This window comes from Equus quagga, chromosome 2 (assembly GCF_021613505.1).
Source record: "Equus quagga isolate Etosha38 chromosome 2, UCLA_HA_Equagga_1.0, whole genome shotgun sequence".
NCBI classification, from domain to species: domain Eukaryota; kingdom Metazoa; phylum Chordata; class Mammalia; order Perissodactyla; family Equidae; genus Equus; species Equus quagga.
Window position 1 is genome coordinate 133,183,718 of NC_060268.1, and position 16,204 is coordinate 133,199,921.

At 50.1% G+C, this 16,204-nt stretch overlaps 2 protein-coding genes across 3 annotated transcripts; one reads left to right on the forward strand and one right to left on the reverse strand.

The window, feature by feature from the left end:
* The first annotated feature begins 191 nt into the window (after positions 1–191).
* Positions 192–6,741, forward strand: EGR2 (early growth response 2). 2 transcript variants are annotated; one of them, XM_046652974.1, is made up of 3 exons: positions 192–317; positions 2,815–2,923; positions 4,302–6,741. In XM_046652974.1, exons 1-3 carry the CDS (start codon positions 219–221, stop codon positions 5,552–5,554), a joined length of 1,461 nt encoding a protein of 486 aa, XP_046508930.1. In that variant the 5' UTR covers positions 192–218; the 3' UTR covers positions 5,555–6,741. The 2 variants fall into 2 exon arrangements, with proteins under 2 accessions (XP_046508930.1, XP_046508931.1); XM_046652975.1 differs by lacking the exon at positions 192–317 and adding an exon at positions 2,395–2,714.
* Positions 6,742–9,294: 2,553 nt separating this feature from the next.
* ADO (2-aminoethanethiol dioxygenase) lies at positions 9,295–13,520 on the reverse strand. The gene has a single exon (XM_046652977.1). It carries the CDS (start codon positions 13,381–13,383, stop codon positions 12,571–12,573), a length of 813 nt encoding a protein of 270 aa, XP_046508933.1. The 5' UTR covers positions 13,384–13,520; the 3' UTR covers positions 9,295–12,570.
* Between the last annotated feature and the right edge of the window lie 2,684 nt (positions 13,521–16,204).

Genomic DNA, 16,204 nt, shown 5'->3' on the forward strand with positions numbered 1-16,204 from the left:
GCAGCAGCGCCCGCCGCGGGGCGGCCCTGGCGGCTTGTCGGTCCGCCCGCCCGCCCACGTGCGTGGAGAGGAGCGAAGCGCTAGCAGTGGCCGCGCCCGCACTCGCCGCCGGTGGGTGCCTCACCTCGGAGGCTGGAGGGGGCCGTAACCCGAGCCCCGCGGCCACGACCCACATTTGCATAATTCGGCCCCCCCTTCTTTCGGACTCAGGGCTGGAGATGCGAGTCGGGCTCCCCTTCGAGGCGTCGTCTTGCCGGTGGTCAGCGCGGGGGCCGCGGGACCGGCCGGAGCGCAGGCGGAACGGGCTGGCGCACGTGGTAAGAACTCAGCTTTCTTTTCTTTCTTTTTTTAGAAACGGGACTTTGCACGTTTTTCCCTAGTGTGGGGTACCTACAAGGGTGCTAACCTTGCTGGGATTTCCTTCCTTTTCCCTCTTATCTCCAATGGGAAAAGAGGGCGCAGTGCAAGCGAGAAACTTTCCCAAATTTTTTCTGGGCGTTTGAAGTCAGGAAGATGGCCGGCCGGCGGAGAGCTGATTTTGCGGCGGGCAGGGGGAAAACCGGCGCTCGGTTGGAGGAGCAGAGGCCGCTCCCTGCCGCCCCGGGGCCCTGACCGCCGCGCGCGGGGCCGGGCGGGAGCGGGCTCGCGGCGGCGGCAGGTGAGCGGCGGGAGAGCCTCCTGCAGCGCCGCGCTGCTTCCACGGAGTGGCGCCGTGGCTCTCGCCCGCCCGGGCCCCCACGAAGCTGGGGACGTCCCGGGCCGGGGGTGGGGAAGCGCCGGGCCGGGCCCTAGAGGCTGCCTCCACGCTCTGTCCTAGGCCTTAGCGGCTTTGAGGAGGGAAAGGGCCAGGCAGGCGGCGGCGCGCCAGGCTTGGGCACCCGGGACTGGCGTCCCGCGAGGCCCCGGCCAGGCCCGGGAGCGCGCCTGGTGCCGGCCGGGGGCGTGGGAGGGATGAGTGGTGCCTGCAGCGAGCCCGAACCCGCCGCTCTCTGGACCTCTGAAAGTTTTGAAAAATTGCTTTAGGAACTCAACAGAAAGGTCTCCCTGGGGGTCAGTTTTTCAGTCGCCAAAGGAAACGCATGTGGGTGATGGCAGCTCAAAACTGGCGTTGGCGACATTGTTTGCTATCACTCGGGACCTCGCTTGGCTCACCAAGGTGTCTCTTGGCCAGGGAAAGGAAGACTATTCCTCCTAATATGTGGTGTTCTAGAGTAGGGCTCGAGGGCGGGCAGGGCGCAGTCCCGGAGGGTGGGCTCGCGGGGGCGGCTGGTAGGGACATGAAGGTGAGGATGGGTGGCTTTGCAGAGTACCCTGTCCAAGAAGCCGGCCGGGCACCCTCGTGGTGAGGCGGGCGCACAGGCGGGCTGTCAACAGGAGTGTATAGCGTAAGGTGTGCGAGTGGGCGTGTGAAGAAGGCAGCGGGGGCGGGAGTGTGTGGAGCGGAAGTGGAGCGTGTGTGAGTGTAAGAGTGTGTATGTGTGTGGCGGGCCAGGGTGAGTGTCCAAGCCTCCATCTGGACGCCCCCACACAGCCGACCGCCCAGACGCGCCGGGAAGGGCGCCCGCTCCGCGCGGCAGCTGAAGGGGGGCGGGGAGCGCGCGGGCAGAGGAAGGGGGGTGTCTCCGCCGGAGGATTTCTCTCGAAGCTCCCTGCAGTTATTCTGCTCCTCCTAGGGTCTCCCCGCCCCCCCACCCCAAGATGCCCAAAATACTTAAACAAACAAACAACCCCAAACCTGTTCCGTTTTCGCTCCTGTATAAATAGAACAGACTTTCCAAAAAAGCAATACCGCATTCACTCTTATCACCAGCCACTTCTTTCCACCAAGTAATTCAGAAAAAAGCAGTCAGCTTCCGTGAATGCATGCAGCTTTTTTTTTTTTCTTCGCTGCCTCCTTTTGCTTGCGGTTTTGAGCTGCCAAGAAAGTGAGTAGGGGTTTGACTGTAGTGTCTCGGCTCCGCTCGGTTTCTTTCCGAAGTTTAATTTTCCGGAATGGCTCCCAAACAAGGGCTGGGGAGGCGGAGCCGCCGGCACCGGATCTTCGCCTTTTTTGGAAAGTCCCAGAGAACCGGAATTCCTCCCCGCCCCGGGAGGCCGCGCCGCAGCCCCAACCCGCTCGCTCTACCCAGTGGCCTGAGCTGGACCCGCGGCGCGCCCCTTCCCCGCTGGGCTCGGCGCCCCGGACCCAGGCTGAGGCTCGGGTCGCACGCCCCAGACCCCTGCGGATTGTCGCGGGCTGCGTGTCGGGAGTCGCGAGCCCGGCGCAGCCCGCGCCGCGGAGCCCGCGCCGCCGAGCCCGTATGCAAATAGGCCATGTGACGGCAAAAGCCGCCTGGCCCAGCCCTGTTCCTCAGTCCATATATGGGCAGCGACGTCACGGGCATTGAGGACCTGCCCATAAATACTTAGAGCAACACTTTCCGTCTAACCCAGAGAGCAGCAATTGATTAATAGCTCGGCGAGGGGACACACTGACTGTTATAATAACACTACACCAGCAACTCCTGGCTTCCCAGCCGGAACACAGGAGAGAGTCAGTGGCAAATAACCATTTTTCTTCTTTCTTAAAAAACCAGCAACTTGTTTGCTAGTTTTATTTCTCTTGGATTTTTTTTCTTTTTTTTGGTGGTTGCTTTCAAGTGTGGAGGGCAAAAGGAGATACCAACCTAGGCTCAGTCAAATCCTTCTTCAAAACGGCTTCTCTGATACTCCAGGTAGCGAGGGAGTTGGGTCTCCAGGTTGTGCGAGGAGCAAATGATGACCGCCAAGGCCGTAGACAAAATCCCAGTAACTCTCAGTGGTTTTGTGCACCAGCTGTCTGACAACATCTACCCGGTGGAGGACCTTGCCGCCACATCGGTGACCATCTTCCCCAATGCCGAACTGGGAGGCCCCTTTGACCAGATGAACGGAGTGGCCGGAGGTAAGCCGCGTGTCCCCTTCGCGGATCGGGACCTACGCAACTCGGAGGTGGTGGGTGGGGTGCCGTGCGTATGCAGGACTTGGAGGAGAAGCTTGGGGCTCGAGGTGGACGGTGTTGACCGAATTGGCTTTGAAGACTGGAAAGGGTGCAGGAGGAGCCCGCGGGAGCAGGGATCCGGGCGCTGGAGTTGGGAGCGCGGGCAGATGCACCAGGTCGCCAGCGAACAGGCATGCGTGCGCCGCGGCGCGCCCAGCCCCCGGCGGGCGCTGGGATGAGAGTGGAAGAGGTGCCCCACCAGGCTTCGGGGCTTGTGCGGGCCCTTCGGCCGGCGGCATCCCGGCCTCCCCTCTCCCGGGGTAGGGACAAAGTGACGGGAAAGTTCGGGGCCCTGGAGGAGAGCTGCGCGTCTGGAGAGCCGAGTGGCAGTGAAGCGCCAGAGGAAAGCGTCCGCCGCTCCTTCTCGGGCGGAGCAGAACAGGGGAAATCTCGGAGCGCGCTCCCCGTGCGGCCTGAAGGAGCGCCCCACCTGCGCGCCGCCCGCGAAGTTGAGGGGGTTGGCGAGGGTGGAGGCGGAGGAGGGCGGGCAACGGCGGGAAGCAGCTCCCTGGCTGCCTAGGGAGGCCCGCGGGAGCGTCGGCGCAGCCGGTTTCCTTGGCAATGCGGTGGAAAGTGGTCTCCCGCGGTCCCCGCGCCTTCCTCGAAGCCTTGCCACTGGCCTTCGGCTGGGACGGGGACGCGCGGGTATCGGGCAAGACTGAGAAGGTTGGGAGGGCGAGGAAACCTAGAGACTCCTTCCACCACAGCGCCCGACTCCCTCCAGCAGCCGTCAGCTGAAGAGCAGCGGGAGAGAGGAGGAGGGAAGGTCCCTGGGATGGGGAGCAGCCAGGAAATCACTGACTCCCTTCTCGGGCTCCCTTCTCGGGCTCCCCTCTCGGGCTGGCAGCTTCGTGGCACTGGCTGGGATCAGTCTTCTTGGTATTTCTGTCCTGGATCCCCGGCCGTGGGACCTTCAGGCAAAGGAGAGGGAGACAAGTTCCAGGCAAATGGGAAATTTTTAATATTGTTGTTGCTATTATTGGGTGTTTTTACTGGGGACTAGAGCCACAGATGGCTGCATGTGGGGGTTGGGAGTAGCTCATCCTGCTTTCCTGGAGGTAGTTTGAGTCCCAGACTGTTACTGGCTACCACAGTGGCATCTTGGGCTAGCCTTCTCTTACTGTCTCTGGGTGGCAATTTCCCCACCTGTTGGACTCTGCCCCAGCTCTACAGTGCTAGGATCCTGGGCTTTGGGAATGGACCCATGTGAGAGAGGGTGAAAAAAGGCATTCTTGGCTGCATTCTCATTGCTCCACCTCCATTCTTCCTTTTCCCTCCCTAGATGGCATGATCAACGTTGACATGACCGGAGAGAAGAGGTCCTTGGATCTCCCATATCCCAGCAGCTTTGCTCCTGTCTCTGCAACCCGAAACCAGACCTTCACTTACATGGGCAAGTTCTCCATTGACCCCCAGTACCCTGGTGCCAGCTGCTACCCAGAAGGCATAATCAATATTGTGAGTGCCGGCATCTTGCAAGGGGTCACCTCCCCAGCTTCGACCACAGCCTCATCCAGCGTCACTTCTGCCTCCCCCAACCCATTGGCCACAGGACCCCTGGGTGTGTGCACCATGTCCCAGACCCAGCCTGACCTGGACCACCTCTACTCTCCGCCACCACCACCTCCTCCTTATTCTGGCTGTGTGGGAGACCTCTACCAGGACCCCTCGGCGTTCCTGTCACCAGCCACCACCTCCACTTCCTCCTCTCTGGCCTACCCACCACCTCCTTCCTACCCGTCCCCCAAGCCAGCCACGGACCCAGGTCTCTTCCCCATGATCCCGGACTATCCTGGATTTTTCCCATCACAGTGCCAGAGAGACCTACACGGTACAGCTGGCCCAGACCGCAAGCCCTTTCCCTGCCCTCTGGACTCCCTGCGAGTCCCCCCTCCACTCACTCCACTCTCCACCATACGCAACTTTACCCTGGGGGGCCCCAGTGCTGGGGCCACAGGGCCAGGGGCCAGTGGAGGCAGTGAGGGACCCCGGCTGCCTGGCAGCAGCTCAGCAGCAGCCGCTGCTGCAGCCTATAACCCACACCACCTGCCGCTGCGGCCCATCCTGAGGCCTCGCAAGTACCCCAACAGGCCTAGCAAGACCCCAGTGCATGAGAGGCCCTACCCATGCCCAGCAGAGGGCTGTGACCGGCGCTTCTCCCGCTCCGACGAGCTCACACGGCACATCCGAATCCACACAGGGCACAAGCCCTTTCAGTGTCGGATTTGCATGCGCAACTTCAGCCGCAGTGACCACCTCACTACCCACATCCGCACCCACACTGGCGAGAAGCCCTTTGCTTGTGACTTCTGCGGCCGCAAGTTTGCCCGGAGTGATGAAAGGAAGCGCCACACCAAGATCCATCTGAGACAGAAGGAGCGCAAAGGCAGTGCCCCCTCCTCATCGGTGCCAGCCGCCTCCACAGCCTCCTGCACGGGAGGCACCCAGCCTGGGGGTCCCCTGTGCAGCAGCAACAGCGGCACTCTTGGTGGAGGGTCCCTCGCCCCTTGCTCCTCTCGGACCCGGACACCTTGAGATGAGACTCAGGCTGACACACCAGCTCCTTGAGGCCCTGGAGGCCCTTCGTCTGCTCAAGCTGCACGACAAACACTACCACCCTTTCCTGCCCCCCTTTCCACTTAGAAGCAGGTCCTTCCTAAAACTTCTTAGCCCACTTTAGTCTCTCTTAGGTGAGTTGACTATCACCCCAAGTAATGGGGAGGCTTGGAAGGGGGTTGGGTGGGGGCCCCTGGCCTAGAGGGCTGAGGCCTGACCCTGCTTTAGAGGGTTGTTTGACTAAGTTTTGCTCCCCCCCCCCCCCCCCCCCCCCCCATTTTGACTGGTTACAGGTTCTTGACTCTAGATGTCAGAATTGACCTGAGACTTTTTCTACAGTAGGTTGGGAGATGCTGATCCCTTCAGGTGGGGACGGCAAAAAGACAGAAGCAAAACTGATGTGCACTTTATGGCTTGGGCCTGATTTGGGGGACGCTGTACAGTGAGTGAAGCATGGCCTTTATGCTGCATTCTGTGGCCCTAGAACAGTGAATCAAAGCTTATCTAGTCGTCTCAACCCTTTAAGCAATATGTATTATAATCTCAGAGAATGTAAGTGCAATGTGATGGGAGGGCCATAGCAATATCTGCTCCTTTTTGAGTTGTCTGAGAAACGTAAAGACTATTTTTTCAGTGTATATCTACTCAGATTTTGTGTATTTTTGATGTGCACTGTTAAACAAGTTCTGAACCTTTGGGAAAAAAAGCATTTATGATCTCTTGAAATAAGTCAGAGGTTAACTTATTTAAAGGGGGATGTACATATAGTCTGAAACTAGGATGCATGCAATTGTGTTGGAAATGTCCTTGGTGCCTTGTGTGATGTAGACAATGTTACAGGGTCTGCATGTAAATGGGTTGCCTTACTATGGAAAAAAAAATCACTCCCTGGGTTTATTATGGCTGTATATTTCTGCCTATTAATATTTGGAATTTTTTTTAGAAAGTATATTTTTGTATGCTCTGTTTTGTGACTTAAAAGTGTTACCTTTGTAGTCGACTTGCAGATAAGAATGTAAATAATGTTACTGGAGCTGACTTGTTTGGTTATTAGCTCTTAATAGTTGTGGAAATATAAATGATTTATTCTAATGCGAAACCACTAACTGAAGTTCAGATAATGGATCGTTTATGACTATAGTGTAAATAAATACTTTTCAACAATACTTTTGCTGCAAAAATCATTTATGAAAGGTTTACTGGGTGGGAAATCAGCAGTCTTCCAGGGGGTTTCAGTGCTTTGACCAAGCCAGCATCTCCAGATTTTCTTTGCTAGCCTCTCAACAGCCCTCTCACCCCAAAGCAATCTCCATTCATAATCAAATGCTAGTGTTCTGGGGATTTCCCCATGCATTAGTGTAAAAGTGGGGAGGCGTTGTTTTGACTCATTGTTCCGTCCTCTCTAACAGCCTATAGCTTCTCTCTGCTCCTGAGTGGGCTCCGGAAAATAAATACTTACAAACAAGTGCCCACTCGGAGACTACACATTTGCGGCGGCTGCTTTCAGAACCCTGACCAGGGCCAGGATCTCAGACGAGATGTGGCTTTGTGGAAAGTGTGGTGGCGTGGTCAAGCTGGAGATGACTTTCAGGTTCCAGGATTAGTCTCATGACCACAGAAAACTTTTTGAAAAGTGCTATCATCTCTTTAGATCAAAAATTCACTCAGACACTGCTGATGACAGCATTAATGGGTTGCCAAAGGAATTACCCCGGGACTCATTTCTCTCCAGCCTTCTCTGCCCATTACCCGTATTCGGAAGGATCATTAATCTGCCATAGGTTTGGTGGGTCTAGAGACTGTCAAAATACCCACCTCATTAGGTAAGATCTATGTACGAAAGTCTCAAAGACAATCCAAATTAAATAGGCAAATATGGACCCCCAAGGTACTGGATGATGGTTTGCAAAAATACACCGTAGGGTTCATTTTACTGCAAGCCTTTTGTAGTGATTTTAAAATCTAAATTGACCAAAAAATAGCAATCTACCTATCACACAAAGCAAATGGATTGTGTCTTTGTGAAGTTATCTTTACTCTGAAATTTGGGGCCTAAATATCATTTAAGTTCACCCACTCCTTCTGGATCCTTACACAAGTGTAACATGTTGGAGCACCCACCGTTTAGCTACAGCATCTGAAAACCCTGTCGTCTGTTTGTGCTTTGCCACTGTTAGACTCCCTCAGACGTGGCTGATAACTGATGGCCTGTATTTTAGAACAGCAGAGAGCGACAGCTACTCCTGGAAACTACTTTTTGCCCTTAGCAGCATTAGAATTTGAGGTCTAATTTGTGGAGGTAACTAACCTTTTTTTCTTCCCTGTCCATATTTCAAAGATGCAGAATACCTCTTAACTATGAAATAGAAGTTTCTAAACTTCAGTGTCAGGTTGTTCTGGTGACAAGTGTTATTCCATTAGATTAACATTTCCTAGCTTGTCAGCATATTATCATCTTTGTTGGCCAATTTTGTTAAACAATATGTATAAAACAATATGTATAAATATGTATAAAACAATGCCACATTTTGATAATTGTTTTTAATATTTCCCTCTTACCAAAATTTCACCATATTAAAATACAGTACATCTGTTTAAGATATGTAATTGTCTTGCCAAATTTTCATTTCAGAGCACCTTCAATCAAGATAATGTAAACAATTGTTTACGAAGCAAGAGACTAAAAGTCTTTTTTTAAAATCATTTTTAAAAGAATAAGATTAAATATATTTTGATGATAGTCAAATTGGTTGATCACTTTTGCCTTGATGTGGAGTTGGTGAAGTGGCGTAACATACGTAAGGAACACACCTCGGAGCCAACTTGTGGCTTTTACTCCTTGATTTCAAAACGTTAAGTCAATCTTTAATGAGATTTTACTCTCGGCTTGAAACATTCAGGGTACTTCTCACAGGTCTCATTTTTTTTTTACTTTGCTTAAGAAATAAAGCATATAAAGGTAAGTCTACATCTTATATTCAATATGCTTCACTGAATATGATTGATGTATTTCAGTTGTTACTGGGAATTCTTATTAAAAATAAACTTCTAGAAAGTATTTTCTTAAAGATCATAATGCATTTGCAATGGTTCAGTGCACATTAAAAATAGGTCTCTTAAACCTAAATAAGGTTTTCAATTACTCATAAACCAGGCTATTTAATTTCAATATCCTAACTGCTAATGAAATTAAGGCAAGTTGTTTGGCATATATTAAAAATGGCTGCAGTAATGTTTTAACAGTGTGATTTTGTGTGTGTATGTGTGAGTTGGGGGGAAGAATGGTCAGCATCATCCCAAGTGCCTAAAATGTTGCCAGTCCAAACTAATTAAACAAGCTTTACAGAAAAAGGAAAGACAATATTTAAGTCCAAAGATTCTTTCCTTCATGGATGAAAGTTTTGTTTTCTTGCACTAGCTTCTTTTTCTTAGGGTAAATATAACAGCTTTCTTCTGTTGTAGCAGAATAGTATGATTAGACAAAGTTTCAGATGTGTTTTCAATCAGACTGTTTCAAAGCTCACTCTCAAGGAAATAAATTATTAATTTTAAGTTTATATTATTACTTGGACTTTAGAATCCGCAGGCAGCCACCAGGTTTTAGTACAACATAATCTTACAGTATAGACCATGAACCTTTAACAGTAATCAAAATGTAGACATGACAGCAAGTAATATTTTCCTTCTCCATTCTGCAATAACCAAATAAGATTTACATCTAAACAATTTCAAACATGCCTTTATTTTTCATAAGTACACTGATTTTTAGATCAGAAATATAAATATTCCTGGATCTGAGGATTCAGTATCTATATAGGGCTTAACAAAAGATTTCCTTCACAATAGATGCCTCATTGCATCGAAGTGATCAGTGGGCAGCTTCTGTTTGCAACCTCAAATTCTGAATTCAGACCAGGAGAGTTATGGGATTGGCAGTGCCCTCAGATTAGTGAACAGTAACGGGCAGAGCCCTGAATTAAAGATATATTGCTTCTTCGTTGAGCAGTAGAGCTAGAGCACAAGATTCAGTCATTTGGAATAGATGAGTGATGACAGAGTCCTCATGAGATGCCAAGACTGAGGCACCTGTAAGAGGACAATGCAAAAGGAGAAATGAAAGGTGTGGATTTTGGGAGAAGGGCTATTAGTGTTAAAAGGTCAGAGAACCTGCTCCTGTTGACAAACACATAATACTTTAAAAATAAGCCCACCATTTTCATTAATAAACAGCAGTTGGTGTAAACTCAATCCACGCAAATCAGGCTTAGTAAAAAACCAATTCTCAAAAAGATGTAAGTAGATAGGTACACAATACTCTCCACAGATCTAACTATAACTCCATAGATATAACCAGAGAATTAAAAAGCTTTGGAAGTGTTTAGACAGACAACTTCGCACCCATGAGAGGCAATTATTGCATTTGTTATTCAACAGAAAAGTTAAGTGATTACTATCATTGTGCTCATTAGTCTTTGTAGAAGACAACTTTTTCTCACAGTTGTTAATAAAATATGGTCTATATTGCAGGAGTATACGGAAACACAACAGCAGCATATGAAGTCAATCATGACTAATGGTTTATGCAGAGGTGCAAGGGTTTTCTGCACCACATTTTGTCTTTGTAGTAAGAATGTGGCTCATTAAAACAAGTTACATTTTTGTTTTCACCATTAATTTACTCAGAATTTATTAGTGAACCAAAAGTTTCACTGTTTTTATTGAACTAGAGAGAGATCATATTGCTATTTTGGCCTCCAACTATTTCAGTTAATCTTCCGAGAAGCACCTTAGTTTTTTTCATTCAACCTGCTTGTTCTTGAGAACTTTAAAACTTTTCTTAATGAAGTTTGGAAAAACAATTCCTCCTTTATTACTGTCCGCTTGCCAGAATGAGTTTTTGTAGGTTAGTTTAACATACTCCAAGTTATATTCTAACATAAACATCATTATGAACAATCTTTATAAGTAAATCAACTTTTTGCTACAATATAATTCAAAACAGGTGGGTATGTGATGGATAACCATAGACGTTCACTGCTGTGCTATGGAAAAAATCCATTTCGAGACATTTTCTAAGAAAATCATCATGTGTATCTCTAGAATTTATTTTCAAAGCAAACGACCTGAAGAACTCCTTCAAACGGCCCCAAAGTATACTAAACACCACCAGAACGTGAAGCCACCATAAAACAATTTTAGTAACCCTGGAGGAAATAGTTGGCATTATGCCTGCTTTAGGTTTTACAACATAGTGGCATGTCACATTGAATAAGCATCTTTTTGGTAAAAAAAAAAAACCAATGCATCAAGAATTTGCCTATTCATTCTGTTTTAAGAACTGGGAACAAATATTCCTTCGCTCTGGGCCTCTGTAACTCAGTTTGCAGAAAGAGGGAAAGGCACATACTGTGTCCCTACAGGGTCAACACTTTCCACCAATAGCAAATGTCCCTTTATTACAGATATTAGAACTCGATTGCCACATGGGCAAGTCAATCAAGAGGGCTTAGACAACAGCTGGGCAAATTTTACTGTGTTTATTTCTACAGTTTGTTTTTATTAAAAGTATGTGAAAAAGAGTCCTATAAAGAGTAAAAAGGGGGGCAACAATAGTGCTCCATGGCCTGATGCAAAGGGTGTCAATACATTTGTAAACAAGGTAAACTTGCTCAGCCTATTAAAAGGACAAAAACAAAACTAGCCACAGACAGCACAACTGTTTATTTCAAGAGGGGCAGAGTGGGAAGTGTTTTGCCTCGAGTTTTGGTGCCCTAAAATGGCCAGCTGTATAGCTAATTCTCAATTCTCCAGCCTTGATCATCTGTGCCTCCTCTCTCTTCCTGTAGAAAACCTCCCTGTATGAAGCAAGCACTGGCTATCTCCTGTGTGACGGAGAGGGTTCTGAGAACACTGCCACCAACACAGCTGGAACCATCAGCCCTCTGGAACATTACAGCTCCTGAGAAAATCTGAAACAGTCATCAACATTTTTCTCTACTTTAGCAGGAAAATACTGGAAGTAAATAGGGGCATGGAATTCAACAGCTGGCTAGGAGTGTTTTACATTCAGTTGTTTGGAAGTGTATGGATTCAGCTCCTCTGAATCTTCTGGTTAGAAAACAGAGAATTGCCCTATCATCTCTTAAAGTGCACTAAAACATAAAAGTCACTTGAGGATAATACATAGTTTTTGCATTAAAGATGAATCTGCAACAAGAAACCTGCTCAACTCACAAATCTGGAGACTCATAGGGAAGATAAGCTCTAAGTGACCATCTGTCACTGTAATATGCAGGTACTGAATTTCTTAGTAGATGCTGCCCCAGTAAACCAGATGTGGCTACTGGGCAAGGAGAGGAAAGAAAATAAATCTTGTCCTCTACATGCATAGTTATCTTTTGGGGGTAATCCCCCAATTCTGGAAAAATGATTTAATTTCCACAACAAATTAATTAAGCAAGACAGCTCACTCTAAATAGTAACTCATCTTTTTAAACCTAGCTTTTACCAACGACTTGAACTAAAAGCAATTCAAACCACCGGGTCATGCACTCAATAAGTTAAAACTATAACAATAAGGAGGAAAAGGTCATAAAGACCTAAGTGGAAAACAAACGCTATTTACCCAATGTGGGGACCATTTAGTGTGTTTCTTATAAGATGGAGAACAGAGGAAAGAACATTTTCATTATGGCTTTAGGATGGAAGCGCTTCAGATAGTCCCCTGCCCCCCTCCCCCCCAAATCAAAATCCTGGTGGCAGTGATAGAGCCAGGAAACAACCTAGCCTCCCCCGCCCCCATGACCATGCCGGGTGGCTGCAGTCCAGTCGCCCGCGCTTCCCAAGGCTCCCGAGGAAGTGGCTACAGCCCTGGCAGTAGATCCAACGCCCAGGCCTGGGGGTAGAGAGAGAGCCCTTGCGGTGGGTCGCAGGCAGCCAAGATCAGATCTGAGTAGGGCACGCATTTGGCCCACGACGCCCGGGCGCCGACGACTTCAAGGGAAGACCTTGGGACCTGGATAGGGCTCCCCCTCGCACCAGAAGTCATCGGCCTGCGGGGTCTCCAGGAGCCACACCTCTCGGGGCAGATCACAGGCCGTGCCGGAGGCCTCCTTGGCCCGGACGGGCTCCAGCACCCGGTAATAGTGGCAGTCCCGGCCATCGTCGGGGTCGTAGGGCGGGGCCAGGATGTCCAGGAAGGCAGCAGGCCCGTCCACGGCGTCGATCTGGTGCAGGTTGTCCAGGTGCGGCGTGAGGACGCAGGGGCCGCTGGCCTCGGTGTACTCGGCCCGCGAGCGCAGCACGCCCGGCCGCACGGCGTCTCGTTCCCGGGCCTGCAGCGGCGGCTCGAACTGCTGTTCCGGCGGCGGCGCCCGCGGCCGCTGCCCGCCGGCTGCCTCCAGCTTGTCCATGCAGCTGATGCGCACGGTGCCGTAGAGCACCTTGAGCATGCCGTGCATGCCCGGGTGATCGTGCAGCGGGATCGACGTGCCGCTCTTGAGCAGGAACACGCCGAGACTGAAGCCGGCCGTCTCGTAGATGTGCATGTAGGTGACCGGCGGCAGGTTGGGCGGGAGCGGCTGCAGCGTGGCCTTGCGCGGGGCGATGTTCAGGTCCTCGGCGCGGACCTGGGTAAGCAGGCTCTTCAGTTTGGTCAGGTTCTCCAGGAAGCCCTGCGGCATCGGCGCCTCGGGGCCTGGCGCCGCGCCGCGGTCGGAAGCGCCGCGCCCGCCTCCGCTGCCCCGGAAGGTGAGGCACGCCTGGCGGGCGATCCGTTGTATCAGGGAGGCCATGTTGTCTCGGGGCATGTTCGGCTGTTCCAACGAGTGCCGAGACCGGGCCCCTCCGCCTCCTGCTTTCCTCCGCCCCTTACGGTCCCCGGCGGCCGCCACGGCTACTGGCAGCCCCGAGCGAGGCGGGAGGCCCCGCAACTACCGGCTCCTCCGGCGCGCAGCACCGCTGCCGCCCACCTCAGCAGCCACGCGCCCGCCTCGCGCCCCCTCTGAGCGCGCACGCGCACGGCCCACACCCGCACACACGCTCCGGGAGCAGGTACCGGCCGCGCGGACGGTGGCGGGCTTTGCCTTACGCCCGACGCTCCATTCATGCGGCCAGCACCTACGACGGTGGCCCGGCGCTCCGGGCGCCTTGCAGAGCATGCTGGGATTTGTAGTTCAGTATGCCGCATGAGCTCTGAGAGCGTTCCCTTCCGCTGGAAAACGGAAGGATTAGATTTGTTGGTCATAAAGCCACCTTCTTTACGGTTCTAGGATGTTTGCTTCTTTGAGAAAAAAGGTGAATTGGAGCACAAGAAAAGTCGATGGTTAACTACAACTCCCGCCACCCCCAGCAGGCCGGGTGACGCACTTCCGGCAGCTGGCCTGTTGGGTGGTGGAGGCTCTTGGCCGTCGCCAGGCATGGGTCAGAGGGTTGTTAACCTTCCGGCGCCGCTCGGGCCTGGTCAGCCATCCAGGGTCACTTTCCTCTGGCCTTACCCCGGGGAAGGAAGCTGTTAACCTAACTTTAGGTTCTCGTAGCCGCCAAGGCAGCACTGTCTGCCACCGGGATCACGGGAGGGCGCTTTCGTAATTTTCTAAGCTGATTAGGAGATGAGAAGGTCCAGGCAGTCCCTGGTGATCACTACGGTTACTCTGCACAGCCGTCCCCAGCTGTTGTTTGCATCAGGGTCTGATGACGCTGCTCTTCTGGTTACAGAGCACGATAGTTTTTCGCTGAGACTCGAGAGGCCATTTGCTGTGGTCACGAATTCTGTATACTAACGGTTATCAAACCTTGGTTTGCCTAAGAAGCACCTGGTTACATGGAAAGGGAGCTTTTAAAAAATATATATTCCTGGTCGTCATCCAGAAATTGATTCACTAGATGATTCTGAAGCAGTCTATGAGAAACAATGGTGTGGGAGAATCTGGCAAGCTCTTGACCTTGACCTAACCCTGTGGTTAAAGTCCTTTTGGACTTCCGAAGCTAAACATGGGTTTCTTGTTCATTTTGTAATTGGAGTGGTTCAGTAAATCCAGTTAAAGAAGACGTGGTTTTTTTAGTGAGCTATTTAACCTTTCTAATGAGCACTCGGTCGGTATATGCCAGGCACTGCGTTCAGTGCATTACCTAATGAGTATTATACTATTTAATTCTCATAGCAACTCTTAACAGGTAGGCACTATTGTTATTCCCAGTTTGTAGATGAGGGAATAAGTTGCACGAGGATAGTAAATAATAGAGCAGAAATTAGTACACTTTTACCAAAAACAGCAGCTTGAGTTGGCGTTTAAAGCAGTAAATGTGGAGTCAGGATATTGTTTTTCCAGCCTCTTATGCTACTTACAAGTTGGATGTCCGTAGGCAGACCCAACCCTTTTAGGTCCTCAGTTCACTGGCACAATGCTGGGCTAGGGTGATAGTCCTTCTGAATGCTACTCACTCATCAGAAGCCCCTGGGGAGCTTTATAAAAATAAAGATTTGGGGCGCCGGCCTGGTAGCATGGTGGTCAAGTTCCCGCCCTGGGCTTCAGTGGCCGGGGTTCACAAGTTCGGATCCTGGACACCAACCTATGACCTGCTTGTCAAGCCATGCTCTGGCGCGTCCCACATACAAAATGGAGGGAGGTTGCTACAGATGTTAGCTCAGGGCCAATCTTCTTCACCAATAAAAGAAAATAAAAATAAAGATTTGGGGGTCATACCCCACAGATTCTGATTCAAAAGAACTGTTGTAAAACCCACACTTTTTATTTTTAAGATGTTCTCAAAGTGATTCTTAATTATCAGATCGGTTTGAGAACCACTGTTAAATCCGTAAATAATAAACCAATTCTTAATATTTGGTGATTTTGATTGAGAGGGTGATTATTTGTTTTAGAAAAGGACTCTTAAGATTTATTCGTTTTCAGAGGTTGCCATGCCATTGTTAAGGTATTTAAATGTACTGTCAAAGTTCACCATGTAGTGAAAACCCATGCAATCTTTTTCTAAAGTGAGGAATATTTAAAGAGAAAAATCACCTTCCTTCATTTACAAATCTGGCTTTTTATTTATTGGTTTTACTTCTATTAAGCTATAATTAGTGGGAGATATAGGCTCCATAGAACACAGACTTTAGTAAGACACAGATGTGTTTTATTTCCAAATCTGTCACTTCTTAATAGTTGTCTGTACTTAACTGAAGCTCATTAATAAAATGGGATAATAAGATACATGTGTAAAACACTGATGATAGCATATAGAACATAATAGCTGTCTCATAGTAGTAGCTGTTATCATAGTTTTAAAATAGTTAAAAGCTGGAGCCGCCCGGTGGCGCAGTGGTTAAGTTCGCACGTTCTGCTTCAGTGGCCCGGGGTTTGCTGATCCGGATCCCGGGTGCGGACATGGCACCGCTTGGCACACCATGCTGTGGTAGGCGTCCCACATATAAAGTGGAGGAAGATGGGCACGGATGTTAGCTCAGGGCCAGTCTTCCTCAGCAAAAAGAGGAGGATTGGCAGCAGATGTTAGCTTAGGGCTAATCTTCCTCAAAAAAAAAAAGTTAAAAGCTGTAAAGACCAGTGAATTTAAATAATAATTGGCAAATATTGAAATGGAATTCGACTTGTGTTGAGAATCATCTCC